The sequence below is a fragment of the Gymnoscopelus braueri genome, assembly GCF_963280865.1.
Source record: "Gymnoscopelus braueri genome assembly, chromosome: 6".
Lineage (NCBI taxonomy): Eukaryota > Metazoa > Chordata > Actinopteri > Myctophiformes > Myctophidae > Gymnoscopelus > Gymnoscopelus braueri.
Genome location: NC_137607.1, coordinates 3,599,089 through 3,619,866, shown reverse-complemented (window position 1 = coordinate 3,619,866; position 20,778 = coordinate 3,599,089). Strand labels below are relative to the sequence as shown.

The 20,778-nt window shown below is 40.3% G+C and overlaps 1 protein-coding gene across 1 annotated transcript; it reads right to left on the bottom strand.

Moving 5' to 3' along the window:
- Positions 1 to 6,012: 6,012 nt before the first annotated feature.
- Positions 6,013 to 17,148, bottom strand: LOC308087391 (uncharacterized protein). Its single transcript, XM_080431191.1, has 3 exons — positions 16,947 to 17,148; positions 11,674 to 11,895; positions 6,013 to 8,436 (listed from the first exon to the last, which is right to left on the bottom strand). The coding sequence occupies exons 1-3, from the start codon at positions 17,071 to 17,073 to the stop codon at positions 7,640 to 7,642; spliced, it is 1,146 nt and encodes a 381-aa protein (XP_080287317.1). The 5' UTR covers positions 17,074 to 17,148; the 3' UTR covers positions 6,013 to 7,639.
- Positions 17,149 to 20,778: the final 3,630 nt, after the last annotated feature.

The window sequence follows — 20,778 nt, the reverse complement described above, 5'->3', positions numbered from 1 at the left end:
GGTGGAGGAGGAGAAGCCCGCGGAGTAGAGAGGCTGCTGGAGTGGTTGTGGGTTTGAGTCCCATTGAATTGTAAAAAATTAAAATAAAACACATGATAAATAACACCTCGATTCATTCATCCTGTTTTTTTGCTCTTTTTCCCCTCCACATTCAGATGTTTAAAGGTTCGGGTGCAATGGCTTTTTCTGAATACAGTATCTTGTTCATTTACAGAGTTAGGATAGGAATGCACATACGCATTAAGATCTTACAAAGCACTTCTTCAATATTTTCAAAAGTGCTATATGAAATGGTTTAAAGGAGTAGTTCACCCAAAAAAGTACTTATTTTATTTATTTTAAATTTAGAGTAGTGACGACACATTTATGTGTCGTCACTGTTGTTGTATCCTACTGACTCACCTGCCAGTGAGGAGCCCCCACCGGGAGGACATAGAGCCTTCATCCTACTCCTCCGGCGCAACACTCTCAAAATCTCCATGAATTCAAGGCTTCATGGGGTGTGTAGTTGATAGAAAATAAGTAATTTTTTTTGGCGAACTACCCCTTTAATATTATAAATTGTGGTAGTGGAGTAGTATTGTAGTGGTACTAGTGGTAGTATTACTAAAGTCAAATCACAATACAAGAATTATGTCAGTAGAAAGACTTCACCTAATCCAGCAGACAGAAGTTCACACCTTCAACAGCATATCACTGCTGTCTGTCGGTTAGAAACCTTGGATCTCCTTATCAGAATCAGAATCAAACTTTATTGTCACATCACATCACAAGCAAGGGAGACATTCTTAACCCATTAAGACCTGGAACTTTGTCATTTTTAGATTTGAGCTAAAAAAGCATTATTTTACACTTTGGGCTATTCAAAAATAGCAGATATACAAGCTCATAGCGCGGCACCGAGTGCCGAGCTACGAGCTTGTAGATCTGCTATTTTTGAAAATTCGTGAAAATGTGTGCAAATCTTCTGAATATATATATTTTTTAAGCGCAAATTTTTAACTCAAATCTTTGCTTCTGGGGGGTCCCTGGAACAAAATATTTTGATGGGGGTCCGCGGCCAAATACATATAATTTTTGAGGTCCTTGACATGAAAAAGATTGAGCACCACTGATATAGAAACATACGTTTTTCAGAAAACTGTTGGGATTTAGGAGACATGTAGAATCGGCTTCAGGTCTCAATGGGTTAATAGAGCACTGAAGTCCTGACGTCACTGCCAGTAGAGGGCGCTTTTCTGCAGGTTCGTGGCTTTACTTTTTGTGTCGATATCCTCATTGGGGAATCTTAGATCGCTTCATATAACAACTGTGTTCCAAAAATAAACACACCACCCCTGGCGTTTTTACTCATATGGATATGAAGCATCGACTGAAGGTGTAAATGTACACATTTACCCAAAGAGTAACACAATATAAACACTAGAAACGAGTCAAACGACCCAAAGACTACATTTCCCATGAACGCGGCTGCTGTGGGGACAGTGATTTCAGACCCGGAAGTAGTAGTTCTTAAGACTTTTAAGGCAGAATTCATTCCATTTTTGCCAGAAACAGGCTGTATCAAATATGAATGCACCCTCTAGTGGCAGTGAGTGACGCCAGACTTCGATGCTCTATGCCGGAGGCTAATCAATGCAGTTAAAATATAAGAGAATAGAAGCACAACTAGAAAAAGTGCTCCTCGGAGCACAGGTCTCCGCCAGGTCAGTTAGGTTATTGTGGCCTCCTGGTGGCGCTATAATAGGCCAATGTTTAAAGGGTACCATTTGTTCTTAGGCCTTGCACGGCAATCGGACACTGCATTCATGGTTTGAGGCATTTTGTGCAACTTTTTTTTTTGCTAAATTAGACCTGCTGGTGGCGCTATAACAGGCCAATGTTAAAAGGGTGGCATTTGTTCCTCAACATAGTGTGAATGTATGTGCAAAGTTTGACCGCAATCGGACGGTGCGTTCATGATTTGCAGAATTTTGTTCAAAACAAGCCACTACTGCAAACTTTAGATGTCAATCTTAGCCAATGAGGATGGAATATGAAAAATCAAACACATCCGTCTTGATCATATGACTATGGAGATCATGTGTACCGATTTGCGTGAAATTTGGATAAAATCGGAAGGAGTAATATAAAGAAATGTGTTTTACATAAGTCGGCCTCCTGGTGGCGCTATAAAAGGCAGATGGGAAAAATGCAGGGCAAAGGTTTTTCCTTGACCTCTAGGGAGTGCGCATACAAAGTTTTACACAGATCGTGCAGTTATAGGTAAAAACATGAATCGGCCTGTTATAGCGCCACCATGAGGCTGATTTGAAAATTTTCAAGTGGTGTTTCTTCCTCAGCATAGTGGAAATATGCGTGCAAAATTTCACCGAAATTGCATGCTGTGTTCATGATTTGAGGCATTTTGTTGAAAATGGAGCACTCCTGCAAACTTTGGAAGCCATTTTTAGCCAATCAGGATGGAATATGAAAAATCTGAATGACAAGTTTTGTTTAATGACTATAGAGATACTGTGTACCGATTTGCGAGATTTATGGACAGAATCTGTAGGAGTACTGTCAAAAAATATGTTTTGCACAAATCGGCCTCCTGGTGGCGCTATAAAAGGCCCATGTGAAAAATTTGGGGCAGAAGTTCGGAATTGGCATCCAGGGAGTGTGTGTGCACAGTTTCACTGCAATCAAGCCAACGGTGGCGGAGATTAGCTGGTGACAGACGGACACACGGACGGACACACGGACGGACGGACGGACGGACGGAGGGTAAAACATACTCTCTCGCCATGCCTTTCGGCCTGGCGGAGACAATAAAGTGCATAACTAAGTGGCTAATGTATGTAAAGGAGTCCATTTAACCCTTTAAGACCGGGAATGTGTGTCATTTTTAGATTTCTTCGGGCTATTTTTGAAAAATCGTGAAAATGTGTGCAAATCTTTTTAGGGTTTTTAACTCAAATATTTGCTTTTGGGGATTTTACAAATGTCTTCTAAATACTAACCGTTTAAAAAAAAAACTATGTTCTGTAATATCAGTGGTTCTCAAACTTCTTTCATGTCAAGGAACCCCAAAATGCCATGTATTCGACTGCGAACCCCCCCCCCCATCTCAAAATATTTTGTTCCAGGGACCCCCCAGATTCAAAGATTTGCGTTAGAAATGTATATATATATATATTCAAAGATTTGAACACATTTTCACGATTCTTTCCCAAAAAATAGCAGATCTACAAGCTCGTAGCGCGGAACTCGGTGCCGCGCTATGAGCTTGTAGATCTGCTATTATTGAATAGCCCCAAAAAAAATGGACACACAGATGCATTCCCGGTCTAAACGGGTTAAACACAAATTATAAATTAATGCCATACTTCATCATACAAGAATGTCACACAAAAGTAGTGGAAATAGCTGAACTACAAGGCCACAAAGAGCTTGTAGATCAGCTATTTTCCCTATAATAAATACAAATAAAAAAAGGTAGTTTTGGACATACAAGGTTTCGACCTGACATGCAACGATATGAAGCAAGTTCAGTATGTACATGAATCCTATGGGCTATCACAGTGGGTTTCAACCTTTCTCATGCCAAGGACCCCTAAAATTGTAATGAGCGATGGAAAGGACAAAGGATGCACACTGGCAACTTCTCTTGATAGGAATAGTCTTTTTAATGTGACTGTCACACATACAGTACATACTAACACCAACTCACCTCTTGAACACAACCCTTTTGTTTTGACCAAATGCATACACATGAAATAAATGGTTAAATGAATACAAAGCAAAGATAAATCACAAACGACACATGAATCCCCCCCAACACATTCCCCCATAGCAAATAATAACAGTTCTACTATTAAAACAATTTATCAGGAGATGATTGTCTCCACCAGGTCGGACGGCCAAAAGGCCGGAGACTATGTTTTCACTCCCGTCAGTCAGTCAGTCCGTCAGTCAGTCATTCTGAGAGCAGCTAATCTTAGGCACGGTTGGACCGATTGGCGTGGAAATGTGCACGCACACTCTCACTAGGCCCGTGTGCCCCAAATCTCTTCAAATTAGTCTCATGGTGGCGCTATAACAGACTGCTTCACGTTTTTGGCCTTTAACTCTTGAACTGTAGGTCGTACAATCAACCCCCCCTCCTCCTCTGCATTCTTTGGATCATGACACAACGCCCCCTACAGGACAATTACATTTTCAGACGTTTTGTTACTTTTTCCCAAAACCAGGGTTAATTTTTGACAGCAGTTTTGATGTAGTTTTAGTCAGTCTTTAGTTACATTTTAGTCATCTGAATTGTTCTAGTTTTAGTCTAGTTTTAGTTGACCAAATATAATATTTGAGTCGAGTAACATTTAAGAGGTCTAGTTCAAGTTAAGTGATTTTCAAAAGTGCATTCTTCTTTTTAATACATAGTTGTTACAATTTGAGCAGTGAAACTTTACACTCATTCAGTGTGTCAATCCTTTCATTTACAAACTAAGATGAGCATCTCTGGGTCATTCACTTCACTTCTCTAATAATTACAGGTCAGTGGTGGTTTTCTTTCGCTTGCATTGCATTACCTGCAGTGGTGGAAGAAGTACTCACATTTTGTAAAAGTACCAATACCACAATGTATAAATACTCTGTTACAAATAAAAGTCCGGTATTAAAAGTGTACTGGGGTAAGAGTACAAAAGGTATTGGCGTTAAAATATACTTAAGTACTGAAAGTAAAAGTACAAATTTTGCAGAACATCCCATTTCACAAGTTTCCAAATGTATAAAAATGCTTTGAAAATAGCCGATCTACAAGCTCACAACGCGTCGCTTTGCAACGTGTTATTTACAAATAGCTTAAGTGTATAGGGCTGAAGTGGTTAATGCAAGTAACTAGTAACTAAAGTGTTCAAATAATTGTAGTGGAGTGACAAGTACAATATTTGTCTCTAAGTTGTAGTGGAGTAGAAGAGTATTGAAAATTGGAAACACTCCAGTAAAGTAGAAATTCCTCAAACGTATACTTAAGTACAGTAATTGAGTAAATGTACTTAGAACTTAAGTTACTTAACACCACTGATTAACTGATCAAAATCACTTTTAGCTCATGTGCTTACCTTTGAATTAAATTGGAAATTACTTAAGTTTTACTGAAACTTCTACCCAAGTTTTTGTCAGTGAAAAAGGGTCGTCGACAAACATCTTTTGTCATAGATTTAGTCAACAAAATGAACACTGTCCAAAACTCATGCACGTTGGTACACATTGTCTCTGAATTCATGTGATCAAGAAGTATCAGGCAGATGTTTCAGATTCCATTTCGATTGGCTATGACTGACTTCCAAAGTTTGCAGCCCCTGGGTAGGGCAACCCGGCCTGGCGGAGACCTGGTTCTAGTTCTGTCATTTATTTGGCTCTGTTAAAAAAAAAAACTATTCTACTGTATGTAACATATTAACAGTAACCCCTGACTAGCTAGCTAGAGGAGTGATACATTACAGGGCCGCAGTGTTGACTTCGTCGACTAAAACTATGACGAAAAATGCTCGTCGACTACCTTTCTTCACTGACGAAAACTAAATAAAAACGAAATAAAAACTAAGCTATGATGACTAAAACTATGACTAAATATATTGACAATTTCGTCAACAAATAAAAACTAGACTAAAATGTTAGAGAGAGAGACTAGTGGAGAAGAGATCCAGTAGAACTAAAAGACAAGTCATTTTATGTTTGGTTGCGCGTGGGTGTTGCGCTCTGAAAATAGCCGATCTACAAGCTCACAGCGCGCCGCGCTGCGACGCGCTGTGAGCTTGTAGATCTGCTATTTTCAGCATGCAACCAAGTGTAAAATCAGCCATTACGACGCCATCAAGTCACCGCCAACATACATTTTAGTCGACTAAATCAACTGTAGATTTAGTCGACTATAATCTTATGATATTTAGCCGACTAAAACTAGACAAAAACTAAAACATTTCAGATGACTAAAATATGACTAAAACTAAATAAAAAGTTGCTGTCAAAATCAACACTGTTGTACTGTATCAGCATCCTCTTGTCCAATAACATTTTTCAACAGATTTATTTTTTATCACATAACCACGTCTTTATTTGACAAGGATAGGAGTAGTGATTGTCAGCAATATTAATCCTTCAGACTGGAGCTTTTCGTTTGTTTGTTAATGTATTTCAAATGAAATTGGATTCGACTGAAAAAACATTATACCAAGAATTTCATGCATTTGTTGGGGTTTTCATGCAATAGTGAGAGAAGATGGTGGAGCATGGACAATACTGGAGAATTTCCATAAGACTGCAGGTACATGATAAACAAATTATTAGGGATGTACCGATACCATTCTTTCCCTTTCCAATACCCATAACTTGCGTATCGGTCGATACCGAGTACCGATCCGATACCAGTGTGTAATTTAGGAAAAATCTAGGACAGTGGTTGTCAAAGCGGGGGTCCAGGGACCATCTGGGTGCCTTGAGGGGGTTCCAAATGGACCTTTACAGGTCTGTAACTCTGAGAGTGTACAAATGGAAGGGTCCATTTGTACACTCACAGAGTTATGGGGTCCTTGTAGGGGTGGGTTCAATTAATCGATACGGCAATAATCGTATCGTGTCCCTTGCCGATAATCGTTATCGATACAGAGGCTACCATATCGATACGGCAGGAAATGCTGTGAAACATCAGCATCAGTTTCTGCCCGACAGTGACGATACATGATTAAATCTTTTGCATTTATCCATCAAAACATTATTTATTTGTATTTGTATTTATTTCCTTGCTTATTGTTTAAATCTTATCAACTAAGTTTTTCAAATTGATTTGGAAACTTTTTCTACATTTTCTGACACTATATTGGTCAAAACATCAGCAATCGGTGCTCTAGGACTCTGCAAAAGAACATTTAGTAGGACACGCAATCATTATTCAAAATCAATGCTTATATCGCCATACATATTGTATCGTGGCCCCTGTATCGTGATACGTATCGATCGTGAGGTTGTAGGCAATACCCAGCCCTAGGGCCTTGAAATTAAAAGGTTTGAGAACCATTAAAATAGGAATAAATAAAAATTGTTAATGTGCAGCTACAACTTATAATGTAAATAGTGCAGTAAGAGTATACAAACAGTAGTGCAACATCAACTGAAGCAATCAACATATGACTGTAAATGAAATATCATCATGTGATAAATTACGTGGTTATCGGAATGGCATACTCACCGATACTGGTATCGTAACAACTCTACAAATGATTGCCCAACATTTGATGTTGACACAGAATCGCTGGTCCTCACCTGGTGGCTTGTACGCCACTACTAGACACGCCTACTCGTCTTTTGGATATCCTCTGCCAATATTAAATGATAATATAAATTAAGTGATAATATGTGTAGTGTAGCAATAATCACATGCTCCTGATCACTTAAATACCTGATAAAGTGTAGCTATTTACCCCACATCGCCAATAGCATGTGGATACCCGTTTGGCCAACATATTCCAAAATCATTTAGAGATGCATTTTGACCAATGCATTTGCCCCGCCCAAACTACAACACTCCTTCCCCTGCATGACTCCTCGTGTTCCTTCAGAGAAACATTTTGATCGAAACTTCATTGACAAAACTGTACGACTATTGTTTTTTTTCACCTGTATGACCCCTCATGTGTGTCTTCAGATGATAATTCCGACTGAAGCTTCTTTGACAAAATGTACAAGTAAAGGGCTTTTCCCCCGTATGAATCATCATGTGTTTTTTCAGATCACCCGAGTGACTAAAGCCTTTGTTACAAAATATACAAGCAAAGGGCTTTTCTCCTGTATGACTCCTTGCGTGTCTTTTCAGATCACCCATGTGACAAAAGCTTTTGTCACAAACTGTACAAGTAAAGGGTTTTTCCCCAGTATGAATCCTCATGTGTGATTTCAGATTACCCTTGTGACCAAATCCTTTGCCACAAACTGTACAAATAAAGGGTTTTTCCCCTGTCCACAGACTGTTGCTCAAAGACAATTGCTGTCCTTCCACATTTTCCGTCTCGTGAGATGTCAGTGCGTTTAAAGCCGACTGATCTTCCCTGTTCTCCCACTCGTCACTGTCTTCAGTGTCAGACGCAAAACAGCGCGAAGAGAGGAGCTGGTCATCACTAGTCGGTTGCGATGCTCCGCAGTTCTCTACGCCAGCTTGTGTTTTCATGTGTTCAGTTGAGGTGCCCGCTACAGGCTCCGTCGCTCTGTTTTCATCGTCATCTTCACGTTTCACTGATGTCGATGTCATAGTTGACCCATCAGCTCCATCTGGGCTTTGAAGTAGCTCCTGCTGTTCCTCTTTGATCTGTGGAGGCTCTGGTTCCTCCCGGACCAAACTGGATATCCTCTCCTGCTCTTCAGGCGAAACCTCGTCTTCACACACAGGGAGGTGCTGGACCTCTACACATAAGATAAAATAAGAAAGAACTATTAACTCATACACTGCCAATAAAAAAGCCCAAAAAGCCCAGGCTGCCAGGATTTTGCGATTTTCTTACCTTTTCAAGTAGTCACAGAATATTTATCTCCAGTATGATCGATCCCCTGATGGTTGCTAATTACAGAGGGTTTCACTATGCTTCCGTGAAAAAAAGAAATGTCATTGCGATTCCCGTTCGCTTGTTATACCCAGTTTAAAGTGGCATGTTTCGCTCAAAAAAAACATAGTAAAACACAGGAGCAGAGATTCTGAATATTTCCCTGATATTTTAACCAGGACGTGAATGGAGCAGTAAATCTTTGGATCGCCTTATGTCCTGGTTAGGTGGGAAATAAAAAATAAAAAAAAATAGATGACGTCAAAAGACGTCATTGGCGGTGTGGGCATACAAAAATCATCAGTATCAGTGTGTAGGGTAAGTAGGACCACAAATAGTAGCAGTTAATAATTCGACAAACAAATGAATTAAGACTTTAACAAGCGGTATGTTGCGGTACGATTTGCGCTGCGATGCAGGTGTGTTGAACTCAGAACTTGAACCAGACCTAAGACTCCTTTTGATGTTACCGACTGTCTCCATTACAAATACACATCTGTTAACAACAATATAAACAGCTTAATCCCCCTGAAAGTCAAGTGAATTTTCACAGCAGAATGTAGAAGGTGCTTTTTACAGTCATTAGTGGCACTGTTGAAATGAAATGAAGTGAAACTGCGTTGTCAAAACCTAAATGACCAAACTTTTATTTTGAAAGAGAGACTGAGGGAGCCTATACAAGCGGCAGCTGGCATCAATTAATTATCAGAAGGAGACACACAAGAGACAAAGAAGTCAGAAAAGTTTGCGAAGTGTGAAAATCAGAAGTGTTTTTGACGCTGGAGAAGACAAATTAAGAAAAATAAAACACATGGTGTGCCACTGGTGTGATAAGTGTTGTTTTTTATCGTAGTATGCCATTGCTTGATGCCAATGCTGTGTTACATGTGTTTGATGCTAATACTGCTATTTTTGATTGGTAATGTAAAAGATATATAGGCTTAGTATGAGTTTTTACATTAATGCTCGGTAGTGCTTTACTTGTTATTTGATTGGGTGCATGTATATGTGATTAGTGATTCATGCCTTAGTTGACCTTTGATTTTATTGTTTGTACACGTTTGATGATAGTATTGTCTTTGTTTGGTCTTTTTCTCTTTGTAAAGGCATTCAACTCATACTAATTATAATACTAAGGGCTACTACAAAACTGCTATTTAGTAAAATAAAATTAACAAAAGAAGAAATAAGTTGCCTTTTTGAGTAGACCACACAATTCCCTCTATTGGCTGAGCCTTTTTCAAGTTTGGGGATTCAGGAGGATTCAGATAATTCCCAGGTAACTTGATCGAGAACGCCGGAGATCCCCGACTGCCCACGCATCCACCATGACACCCCGCCACGGCCCCTTAGGCTATGGGATGAGTGAGTGAGTGATAAGCCTACTGCATGTTGGCAGTCTAGGTTTATGATTAAGTACGCAACTACCCACACAGTATTCACAGAGGAAGTCAGGTTAACCCATTGAGACCTGGAACGCATCTGTGTCATTTTTTTATTTGAGCTAAAAAGCATTATTTTACATTTTGGCTATTCAAAAATAGCAGATATACAAGCTCATAGAACTTGTAAGATCTGCTATTTTTGAAAAATCGTGAAAATGTTTGCAAATCTTTTTTTAAAGCGAACATTTATAACTCATATCTTTGCTTCTGGGGGTCCCTGGAACAACATATTTTGAGATGGTGGTCCACGGCCAAATATTTGTTTGGGAACCACTGACAAAAAAAAATAAGGATTTAGAAGACATTGTCAATTGCTACTTAATCCATCCACGCCGTCGACGCGTTAGACGCGTCGGTAGCTTTTTAATTGTTTAATAAACGATCGCGCTGTTCTCTGTAATATCGGTCATCAGGTTTCCTGCTCACCCGGATGCGGAAATAGCGTCATCCGTTTCCTGTTTCCGGTTTTATCTTGAAAAATGTGCTTTTGAGCCGAAAACAAGGCAAAACTAGTTACCTCACACGGTATAAAAAACGGTTACATTTTCTTTTCTCTGGACGACGAACAGTTATCCCCTTTGTGTTTACCAACGGTCTGACAAACGGCGAAATACGAGCATTTTCGCCGGATATGGTGCCTGCAGCCTGGTTGAGCTGGTGAAAACAACTTCACACAGCTGGGCTCTGAAAACTTAACCCTTTGGGAGCTGTTACATGTGTCGTGTTTGTTTATAAACACAGCCAGACGATGGATTATAATGGATATAAAACTTCTGTGACCGGTTGAAAAGGTTATAAAACACGAAAATCGCTGGCACTGGGTGAGTATATTATGAAAATACTCTGGCAGTCAAAGAGTTAATGGGTTAACAATGCAGGCTACGTCAATAGCATGCGATGAGCAGGCTAGGGGAATATTAGTGTAACTCTAGATGTTTGTTATGAGCAGGCTAGGAGAACATTAGTGTAGATCTAGATGTTTGTTATGAGCAGGCTAGGGGAATATTAGTGTAACTCTAGATGTTTGTTATGAGCAGGCTAGGAGAACATTAGTGTAGCTCTAGATGTGTGTTATGAGCAGGCTAGGAGAACATTAGTGTAGCTCTAGATGTGTGTTATGAGCAGGCTAGGAGAACATTAGTGTAGCTCTAGATGTGTGTTATGAGCAGGCTAGGAGAACATTAGTGTAGCTCTAGATGTTTGTTATGAGCAGGTTAGGAGAACATTAGTGTAGATCTAGATGTTTGTTATGAGCAGGCTAGGAGAACATTAGTGTAGATCTAGATGTTTGTTATGAGCAGACTAGGAGAACATTAGTGTAGATCTAGATGTTTGTTATGAGCAGACTAGGAGAACATTAGTGTAGATCTAGATGTTTGTTATGAGCAGGCTAGGAGAACATTAGTGTAGATCTAGATGTTTGTTATGAGCAGACTAGGAGAACATTAGTGTAGATCTAGATGTTTGTTATGAGCAGGCTAGGAGAACATTAGTGTAGATCTAGATGTTTGTTATGAGCAGGCTAGGAGAACATTAGTGTAGATCTAGATGTTTGTTATGAGCAGGCTAGGAGAACATTAGTGTAGCTCTAGATGTGTGTTATGAGCAGGCTAGGAGAACATTAGTGTAGCTCTAGATGTTTGTTGCGTCTGTACCTGCAACATGGGTCACATGACCCACCACTGCTCGTCCCTCCATCTCCACCGCCACCGTCCCAGTGCTGTCCATGGCCTCTGCCGGGTAGGAGGAGCTCTCTCCCTGGTAGGGTATGGACTTGAAGGGGAAGTCTTCCTCTTTACTTTTGGAGCCTTTGGCCCAGCCCGGCCCCTTCTTCTTGGACTTGTTGTCACCCTTCACTCCCAGCAATGAATGAACCTCTGTACAGTAAATGATACACAATGCCCATACACAGGTTAGTAACGGTCTAGCTCATGACCAAGCCAATCCAATATTTATTGTATTGCATTTCTTTATTTGAGCACAATAAGAGATAGCTAATTGTTTTATAGTCCCTGGGTGGGCGTCATCTAGCCTGATACACTCGGCTTTTGCCACCATTGCCTCAAATGGAAAGCGCAGTTTGTTTCACACTTTATAACAAAAGACACAATGCCCCTGAGCACAGTGTAGAAAGTCGGATTAAATTACTAAAACGTATTCAAGTGCTAGGCACCATCTATAAAGAGTGTCGTGGAAATGGAAAGCTGCACATATACTTTATTTTTTACTGTAACAATCCCCTCCAATGTCCCGCAATGAGGGAGAGGGCATCGTCTCCCTCCTTTAGCCTTATGAAGTTAAACATTTACATTTGGATGTTATTCAATGTATTATTTGATCACAAAATATATTCTAAACAAAGCCCTGTTTGCACAGTTCATGTTTACATTGTTATTTTGTTTTGGTTTGTTTGCTAATAAACTATATTCTATAGCTTAACTCAGTGATTCTAAAAAAAAAAAATGTTCAAGCACCCTGATTTTGATATACATTAGGTCACAGACCCCCATTTGATATTTGTCTTCTCTCTCTTTTTTTTTCTATCTCTGGGAACCCAATCTATATTGTAAAATGTTTTAATTGTTAATATAACTCTGAGAGAGAGTGTACAAATGGAACCAGATCCATTTGTACACTCTTAGACACAAGAGTTACAGATCCGTAAGGGTCCATTTGGTTCAAAATTATCAATCATTTAGCTGGGGATCCCCTGAAGGATCCCTCACGTTGAGAACCGGTATTTCTTTTTTACTAAAGATCCCTCTGGTTTCTTCAGGCTTTAGTCATTATCAGGATACTCTTCCACTTGGCAGCAATATTACATTTAATAATGCATTTATATTGTGATAAATATTGTGATTGATAATAATGGGAAAAAAGGTTATCGTGACTATATATTTTTTGCCACATAGCCCAGCCTTATTGGCACATACACATCTACAAGCTCACAACGCGATACGTTGTGAACTTGTAGATAGGCTATTTTCAGGGCTAAACTTCTTTAGGCAGATTGTTCTACACTGCTTGCCTGCAATATTCTTGCCAGGACAATGTGTTGGTCCAATTATATATTATAACTAGAAAAAGTGCTCCTCGGAGCACAGGTCTCACTCTCCGCCAGGTCAGGTAGGTTATTTTGGCATCCTGGTGGCGCTATAATAGGCCAATGTGAAAAGGGTGCCATTTCTTCCTAGGCCGTGCACGGCAATCAGACACTGCATTCATGATTTGAGGCATTTTGTTCTAAACATGTGTTTTGCTAAATCTGACCTGCTGGTGGCGCCATAACAGGCCAATGTTAAAAGGGTGGCATTTGTTCCTCAACATAGTGTGAATGTGCGTGGAAAGTTTCACCGCAATCAGACGCATTCATGATTTGCGGCATTTTGTTCAAAACAAGCCACTACTGCAAACTTTAAATGTTAATCTTAGCCAATCAGGATGGAATATGAAAAATCAAACATATGTCTTGATCACATGACTATAGAGATCATGTTTACCGATTTGCGTGAAATTTGGATAAAATAGGAAGGAGTAATATTTAAAAAAATGTTTTACATAAGTCGGCCTCTTGGTGGCGCTATAAAAGGCAGATGCGAAAAATGCAGGGCAAAGGTTTTTCCTTGGCCTCTAGGGAGTGCGTATGCAAAGTTTTATACAGATCGGTGCAGTTATAGGTAAAAACATGAATCGGCCTGTTATAGCGCCACCATGAGGCTGATTTTAAAATTTTTAAGTGGCATTTCTTCCTCGGCATAGTGGGAATGTGCGTGGAGAATTTCAGGGAAATTGCATGCTGTGTTCATGATTTGAGGCATTTTGTTCAAAACGGAGCACTCCTGCAAACCTTGGAAGACATTTTTAGCCAATCAGGATGGAATATGAAAAATCTGAAATACAAGTTTTGTTTAATGACTTTAGAGATACTGTGGTACAAACCCAAAGCCCTACCTTTCCTAGTTTACAATCAGACTCGGAATTTGACATTTTGTTCTGTGTCTGACCAATATATCGGTAACCGATATGGCCTCATTTGGCCATATCGGTTCATATCTGTATCGGTGAAATGTCTGCAGATATGAAAAGAAATGTATGCACAAAGTACGTTGCCGGTCTGGTGTAATGATATATTTTGTCAAGCAGAGCACGCACTGAGCTCACATTTCAGTCCCTCACTCTACTCTACAGAAAACAAAAAAACCTCACAGACCAAAGCGCAGCATCGACCACATGCGACGGTAAGTTAGTCCAATCTGATGACATAATGAAACTAAAAAAAGTGCTCCTCGGAGCACAAGTCTCCGCCAGTTCAGGTACGTTATTAGATCGGCTATTTTCGCATGACTCTCTTCTATGATGAAATATTTCTTTCATATTCATTTATGAAAAAACACTTTTCAAAACAAATAATGGAAACATGGAGATACAAGGTTCCTGCCCAGCAGCGACGAAAATGCAGAATGTGAGCGAGCGGTGTGATTTAGTTTTTATAAGTTCTTACATGGTTGACAATGACATGGGAAACGGTCTAGAGAGTATGCACATGCGTCACTTTTCCACCGGGACACGCCCCCCTCGTCTAGACTGAGTGGCAAAACATTGAGCAGCATGGAGCGTTGGAGTTTGGAAGTGCTCGTTGGAAATCACTCAACGGTCCTGCGTAGTAGGGCTGTGAATCGTCTGCTATCTCACGAATCGATTCGATTCCGATTCTTGGGGTCACGATTCCGATTTTTGTCGATTTTTTCAAAACAAACAATTCTCGATTCAAAACGATTCTCGATTCAAAAACGATTCTCGATTCAAAACATAGGATTTCAGGATCTACTCCAATCTGCTGGCATGAGAACAGAGTACATGTATGTAGCTTTTATAATTGTAAAGGTTTTATCAACTGATAATAATGTAAACACACAAAGGTAAATCCAAGATAAAAAAAAATATTCTTTTTATTTTATTTTATTTATTTTTTGAAAATCGATTTAAAAAAAAGATAATCGATTCTGAATCGTCCAACAGTAGAATCGCGATTCGTATTTGGATCGATTTTTTCCGACACCCCTACTGCGTAGCACTGGTTTCTAATGCAGGAGGCAGCAGGACGTTGTGTTATTGAAAACGAGCGCTTCCAAACTCTGACACTTAGAAAAATAATCACCTGCACGGAATGTATTGACAGAAAGTATCTCATAACATGTCTCTACGGTGGATTTTTATGAAACAAAAACTTTGCAAATAGAAAGAGGATAATTCAAGCTTTCCGTCCAGCTGCCATGTTGGTGAATTTAACGTCGTTTAATACAATCAGAAAGGACTTTTCTGTTTGGATGTATGGGGCTGTCAAGGCCAGAAAGTAGTTTTTTTGCCACTCAGTAGGCGTTTCCGCATAACTTCCGGGTACGATGATGTCACACGCATAGCCTCTATTCACTTGCAATGATTAAAATAGGGGTTTTAACAGCCTTGGAGAGGAATGTGCAATGGAAGAGTTCAATTCTTAAAAACATATGTTTTAATTACATTTTATTATCTTCTATTATTTCATTTATTGGATAAGAGTTGATACACAATAACAAACAATATACAAACAGGGGCGTAATTTCATTTAAAACTAGAGGGTGGCAAAGAAATTGCCGATCTACAAGCTCACAATGCATGTGTTGTGAGCTTGTAGATCGGCTATTTCTGCTATTTTAGAAAGAAGAAAAATGTCAGAATAGGGAGGCCAGTTTTAAAGTGATTAATGAATGTATGTATGGTCATAGTAAGAAAGTACCGGTCTAATCTCAGATTCATCTGCAAAAAAAGGGTTAAAACGTGAAAGCTAGGGGGTGGCCCCGTAAGGGCCACATTTGGTCCCATTTGTACACTCTCAGTCAGAGTCACAGACCTGTAAGGGTCCATTTGGAACCCATACCCCTCATCGGGAAGGAAAAACTGGTATCGGTACATCCCTACTCAGGTTGCTGGCCTGCCCCTCCCCATGGAACACTGCTCCCAGCTCACATAAAACAAAGCTGCCCCCCACCCTCTCCTCATTTCAAAGCACCCTCAAAACCCACCACTTCAGACCTGAATGCTTTCCCCACCACTTAAATTCAAGGGTGCCGTGCAACAAGGTAGCAGTGAAAACGTGGAATGGAGTTTCATTCATTTGGGCATTTCTCTCAATAGACAAGCGGAATGGATTTGATAGTGTGGAGCAGCACTGACAGCGGTCTGACCGACGGCATAGTGGATATAAGACGTAAACACGCGGTAAAGTGCGTGGGGGTCTACGTTAGACATGTTTAAATGGCTCCCTCGCCCATGGTTTAAACTATTTTATTAAGTTAACCAGTGTAAGTCTAGCCCCATTATTACGAACCTCTCACTCCGCTATACAGCTCCGAGGTGAGGTCCTACTGCGAGGTCTCCCAGAATGGGCTGAACGGCCGCAAAGGGTCCGCCGTTTACCCTTTTCGCCACATCGTATCCAAAAACTAATGGTAGATTCCAAACTGTACAGATGTTTAAGGTATGGTCCGGCATCATACATTTTTGATCGGGGACGAAACAACCCGTTTAAATCGCTTATGTAGTCAGCCTGTGGCCATGTTTCCCATTCAACCCGGGAAACCACCCTACCGTCCGGTGCCAGTACTGCTGCCGGTTCGGCGACAATGGGAAACATGGCCACAGGCTGACTAAATAAGAGATATAAACGGGTTGTTTCGTCCCCGATCTAAAATGTATGACGCCGGACCATACCTCAAACATCTGTACAGTTTGGAATCTACCATTAGTTTTTGGATAAGATGTGGCGAAAAGGGTAAACAGCGGACCCTTTGCGGCCGTTCAGCTGATTGTGGGAGAGCTCGCAGTAGGACCTCATGTCGGAGCTGTATAGCGGAGTGAGAGGTTCAGTGTAAGTAGTGGTTCTACTGACCTGCTCTGTGTAAATCAATCTGATCCTCGTAGTCTGTTAGAATCCGTTCAACCACCACGAATATCTCCTCAGCGGCCGCAGAGAGCCGCTCGTTGACAAAGGACTTCAGTGATTGTAGTAAAGCCATGATTAAGGGCAGTGAATGGGCTTCAGAAGTGGAACTAGTACGAGGCTAGCGTTAAGCTAACGTTAGCTCTCGCCGTCCGTGGGCTCCGACAACAATGTAATGAATGAACTTCCGGGTCAACGACGAGTAGTAGCGCATGCGGCGTTGCCAGACTTTTGCGAGAGAAATAAGCGACCGGGTCTATGAAAACAAGCTCAAGAGATGTTAGTTAGTTAGTTTCATTTATTGTCCACATGTGGAAATGTGTCTTCGGTCTCAACAACAGTAAAAAACAAACAGTTACAACAACAACAGCAACAACACACAATAATTTTCTCATGGCAAAAGAAAAGTACAGGACAACAGTGGCAAATACAAAGGAAAAAACAACAAATCTAGCGAGACATTGTATCATTTAGTGCCTTAATGGCATTAGGGATTTTTTTTAAATGTTACGGTTAGCTTTTGGTACTTTGTACCGTCTACCAGAGGGAAGTAGTTCGAACTCCCTGCAGAGTGGATGAGAGGGGTCGTTTGCTATCTTGACAGCTTTTTTACGAAATACCTCCTTGTAGATACAGCTTAAATGTTTCTGTCTCTTCCCAATGATTTTTTAGGCTAGGTTCACTATTCGCTGCAGCTTGCCTCTACCTTTTACATTAAGATTGCCATACCACATTGCCATGTTAAAAGTCAAGATTCCCTCTATCAGGTTTGTATAGACTGTTTCCATGATACGCTTGCTCACTCTAAAGGAGTTGAGCTTGCGTAGTAGGTGGAGGCGTTGGTTACAAGTTTTGAAAATCTGGTCAGTATTCTCACTGAAATTGAGTTTGCTGTCAATATATGTGCCTAAGTATTTAAAATTGTCTACTACCTCCACTATTTGTCCACCAATTGTAATGGACTGCACAGGTTCCTTTTCATAAAAGAGTTCTTTTGTTTTGGTCACATTGATCCCTAAGGAGCTTTTATCGCACCAGTTCTGAAGAGATGAAACATGTACTCTGTATGCTTCCTCCCCCGCTGTGTCCCCCTTCTTCAGTAAGGCAACCAGGGCCATATCATCCGCATATTTGAACAAATGAAATATATCCTGATGGCGACCATGCATGAAAAAACAGACTGGTCAGGTTAATACTTGGCCTCATCATACCTAGGACTCACCTGCCTCATCATGATTTGTGCATGGGGATCTCATCTTAAACAAGCTCAGTGCTTAATGAGTCTTCCAGTTTAGTAGACTGTATTGTGAATTTGTACTTCCATGTACTGATGTTCTCATGTCTTAGTGTCTTACTAAATAAAGTACATCAATCAATCAACCTAACCCCTGCTCATTATGCTAGGGCTCAGGGTAGAGCATTGGTTCTCAAAGTGGGTTCCGGGGCGGGGACCGCCAGGGGTCCTCCTTGAGGGAGTTCCAGGGGCCAGGGTCCCCAGCTAAATGATGTATAGTTAGGAACCAAATGGACCCTTATGAGTCTAACTTCTCTGAGAGTGTACAAATGGAACCAAATGGATCCTTATAAGTCTGTAACTCTGAGAGTAGGCCTACAAATGGAACCAATTGGACCCAACACTGTTGATGATGTCTTGTATAATTATTGTTGTCTTTAAATGTCTTGATGCATTGAATACGGAACACAATGGAAACAAGCCCTAGGCCTTTTTGTGTTATCCTTTTATCATCATTATAAAATCGTACCACTGTGCTATTTGCAAACTGTTAATAAAGTATTCAATCAATCAAACTAGGCCACATCATGAGCACTTATACCTAGCATCAATAGGCTATTTGAAAATAGCTGATCTAAAAGCTCACAACGTGTGCTGTGATCTACTATTTAGAAATAACAGATTTTTTCTTCTTTTTTTTATTTTAACAACACAATCCACAACTACCAAAGTTTACAAGCAACTTTACCTTTTTTTACCTAAAAACAAGCCCAAGGTCGCTTATAATAAGCAGACATGGCAACACTGTCGCGCATGTCGGGTCAAAGTGGTGAAGAGTAGAATGATCTCTGGTGTTGATTTGATTCTTGCTACCACCTGCTGGAGAAAGTGAGTACAGCACCATTGATGCTTGATCTATCTTGATCTAGCGTACAATCATTTTAAACACTTTAACCATATTTTATACTTTGGATATTCAAAAATAGCATATATACAAGCTAGTGAGCTTATATATATATACACAAGCTAGTGAACTTCTATATTACATTTTTTAAGCAAACTTGTTGACTCAAATCTTTGCTTCTGGAGGTCCCTGGCACAAAATATGTTTTGAGAAGGGGGTCCGCAGCCAAATACATATTATTTTGGGAGTCCTTGACATGAAAAAGTTTGAGAACCACTGCGCTAGAGGACCTCTTTAACCTCTACCTGAGGCTGTGGAGAGGCTGCGTCTGCCTGCCACTTATCTTAATATCTTATTATTTGTCCCGGTACCTAAGAATGGAGTCACTTAGCAATCTGGACAACATATAGTCCACAATAGTAGGATTGATAGTCCTACTCTCTAGCTATTTATGAGTGACGATATAAAAAACATATCACATCTATCTAGAATAACCAACCTGTCCTACAGTGCATGGCATTAACATGGTTAAGGGGGAGACCCCCAATATTTCACACTGGATAAAGGATCTTAGTTAAAGCATGCCATTATTAAAGAATCAAAAGATCATATATGAAAGGTACCCAACAATTATATTATTCGGCAACCACGAGTTGCACATTATTTAGAGCAGTGGTTCTCAAACCTTTTCATGTCAAGGACCCCCAAATTGACACTTATTAGCCCGCGGACCCCGATATGAAAAGATATGCCAGGGACCCCCATATAAGAGAAGATTTGTAGAGCTCCAGTATTTCTCAACCATTTTAATTTCAAGGACCCCCAGTTTGACATGCATTAGGCTACGGACCCCCATTTAATAGCATTTCTATCTCTGGGACCCCAATTTATATTGTAAAATCTATGTTAATTTAACTCTGAGAGTGTACAAATGGAACCAAATGGACCCTCCATTTGTACACTCTCAGAGTTACAGACTCATAAGGGTCCATTTGGTTCCATTTGTACACTCTCAGAGTTACAGACTCATAAGGGTCCATTTGGTTCCATTTGTACACTCTCAGAGTTACAGACTCATAAGGGTCCATTTGTACACTCTCAGAGTTACAGACCTGTAAGGGTCCACTTGGTTCCATTTGTACACTCTCAGAGTTACAGACTCATAAGGATCCATTTGGTTCCATTTGTACACTCTCAGAGTTACAGACTCATAAGGATCCATTTGGTTCCATTTGTACACTCTCAGAGTTACAGCCCCATAAGGGTCCATTCTGTTCCTAACTATCCATCATTTAGCTGGGGACCCCCTGGAACTCCCTCGGACCCCACTTTGAGAACCACTGATTTAGAGAGCCTCTGGCGCTGTCCAGGGTGCTGAAGTCTCTCGTCACAGACCTCGGCTCCACCTCGGCGGCCTCTCTCTCTCTTCTAAACATACAAACTAAACTAAACCAGTAAACCCACATTAACAATGTATTCAAAAAAAAAAAAAAAAAAACTAAGCTGAAATTTAAAAGAATAATACAATAGAAAAGAAAGAAAAAAACACCCCAAAAACTAAAGCAATATGCTAGAAACTATTATAATCCCTACTCGGTTCTGTTCCGTTTGACGTTTTCACTCCAACATGGCGGCAGGCGGCG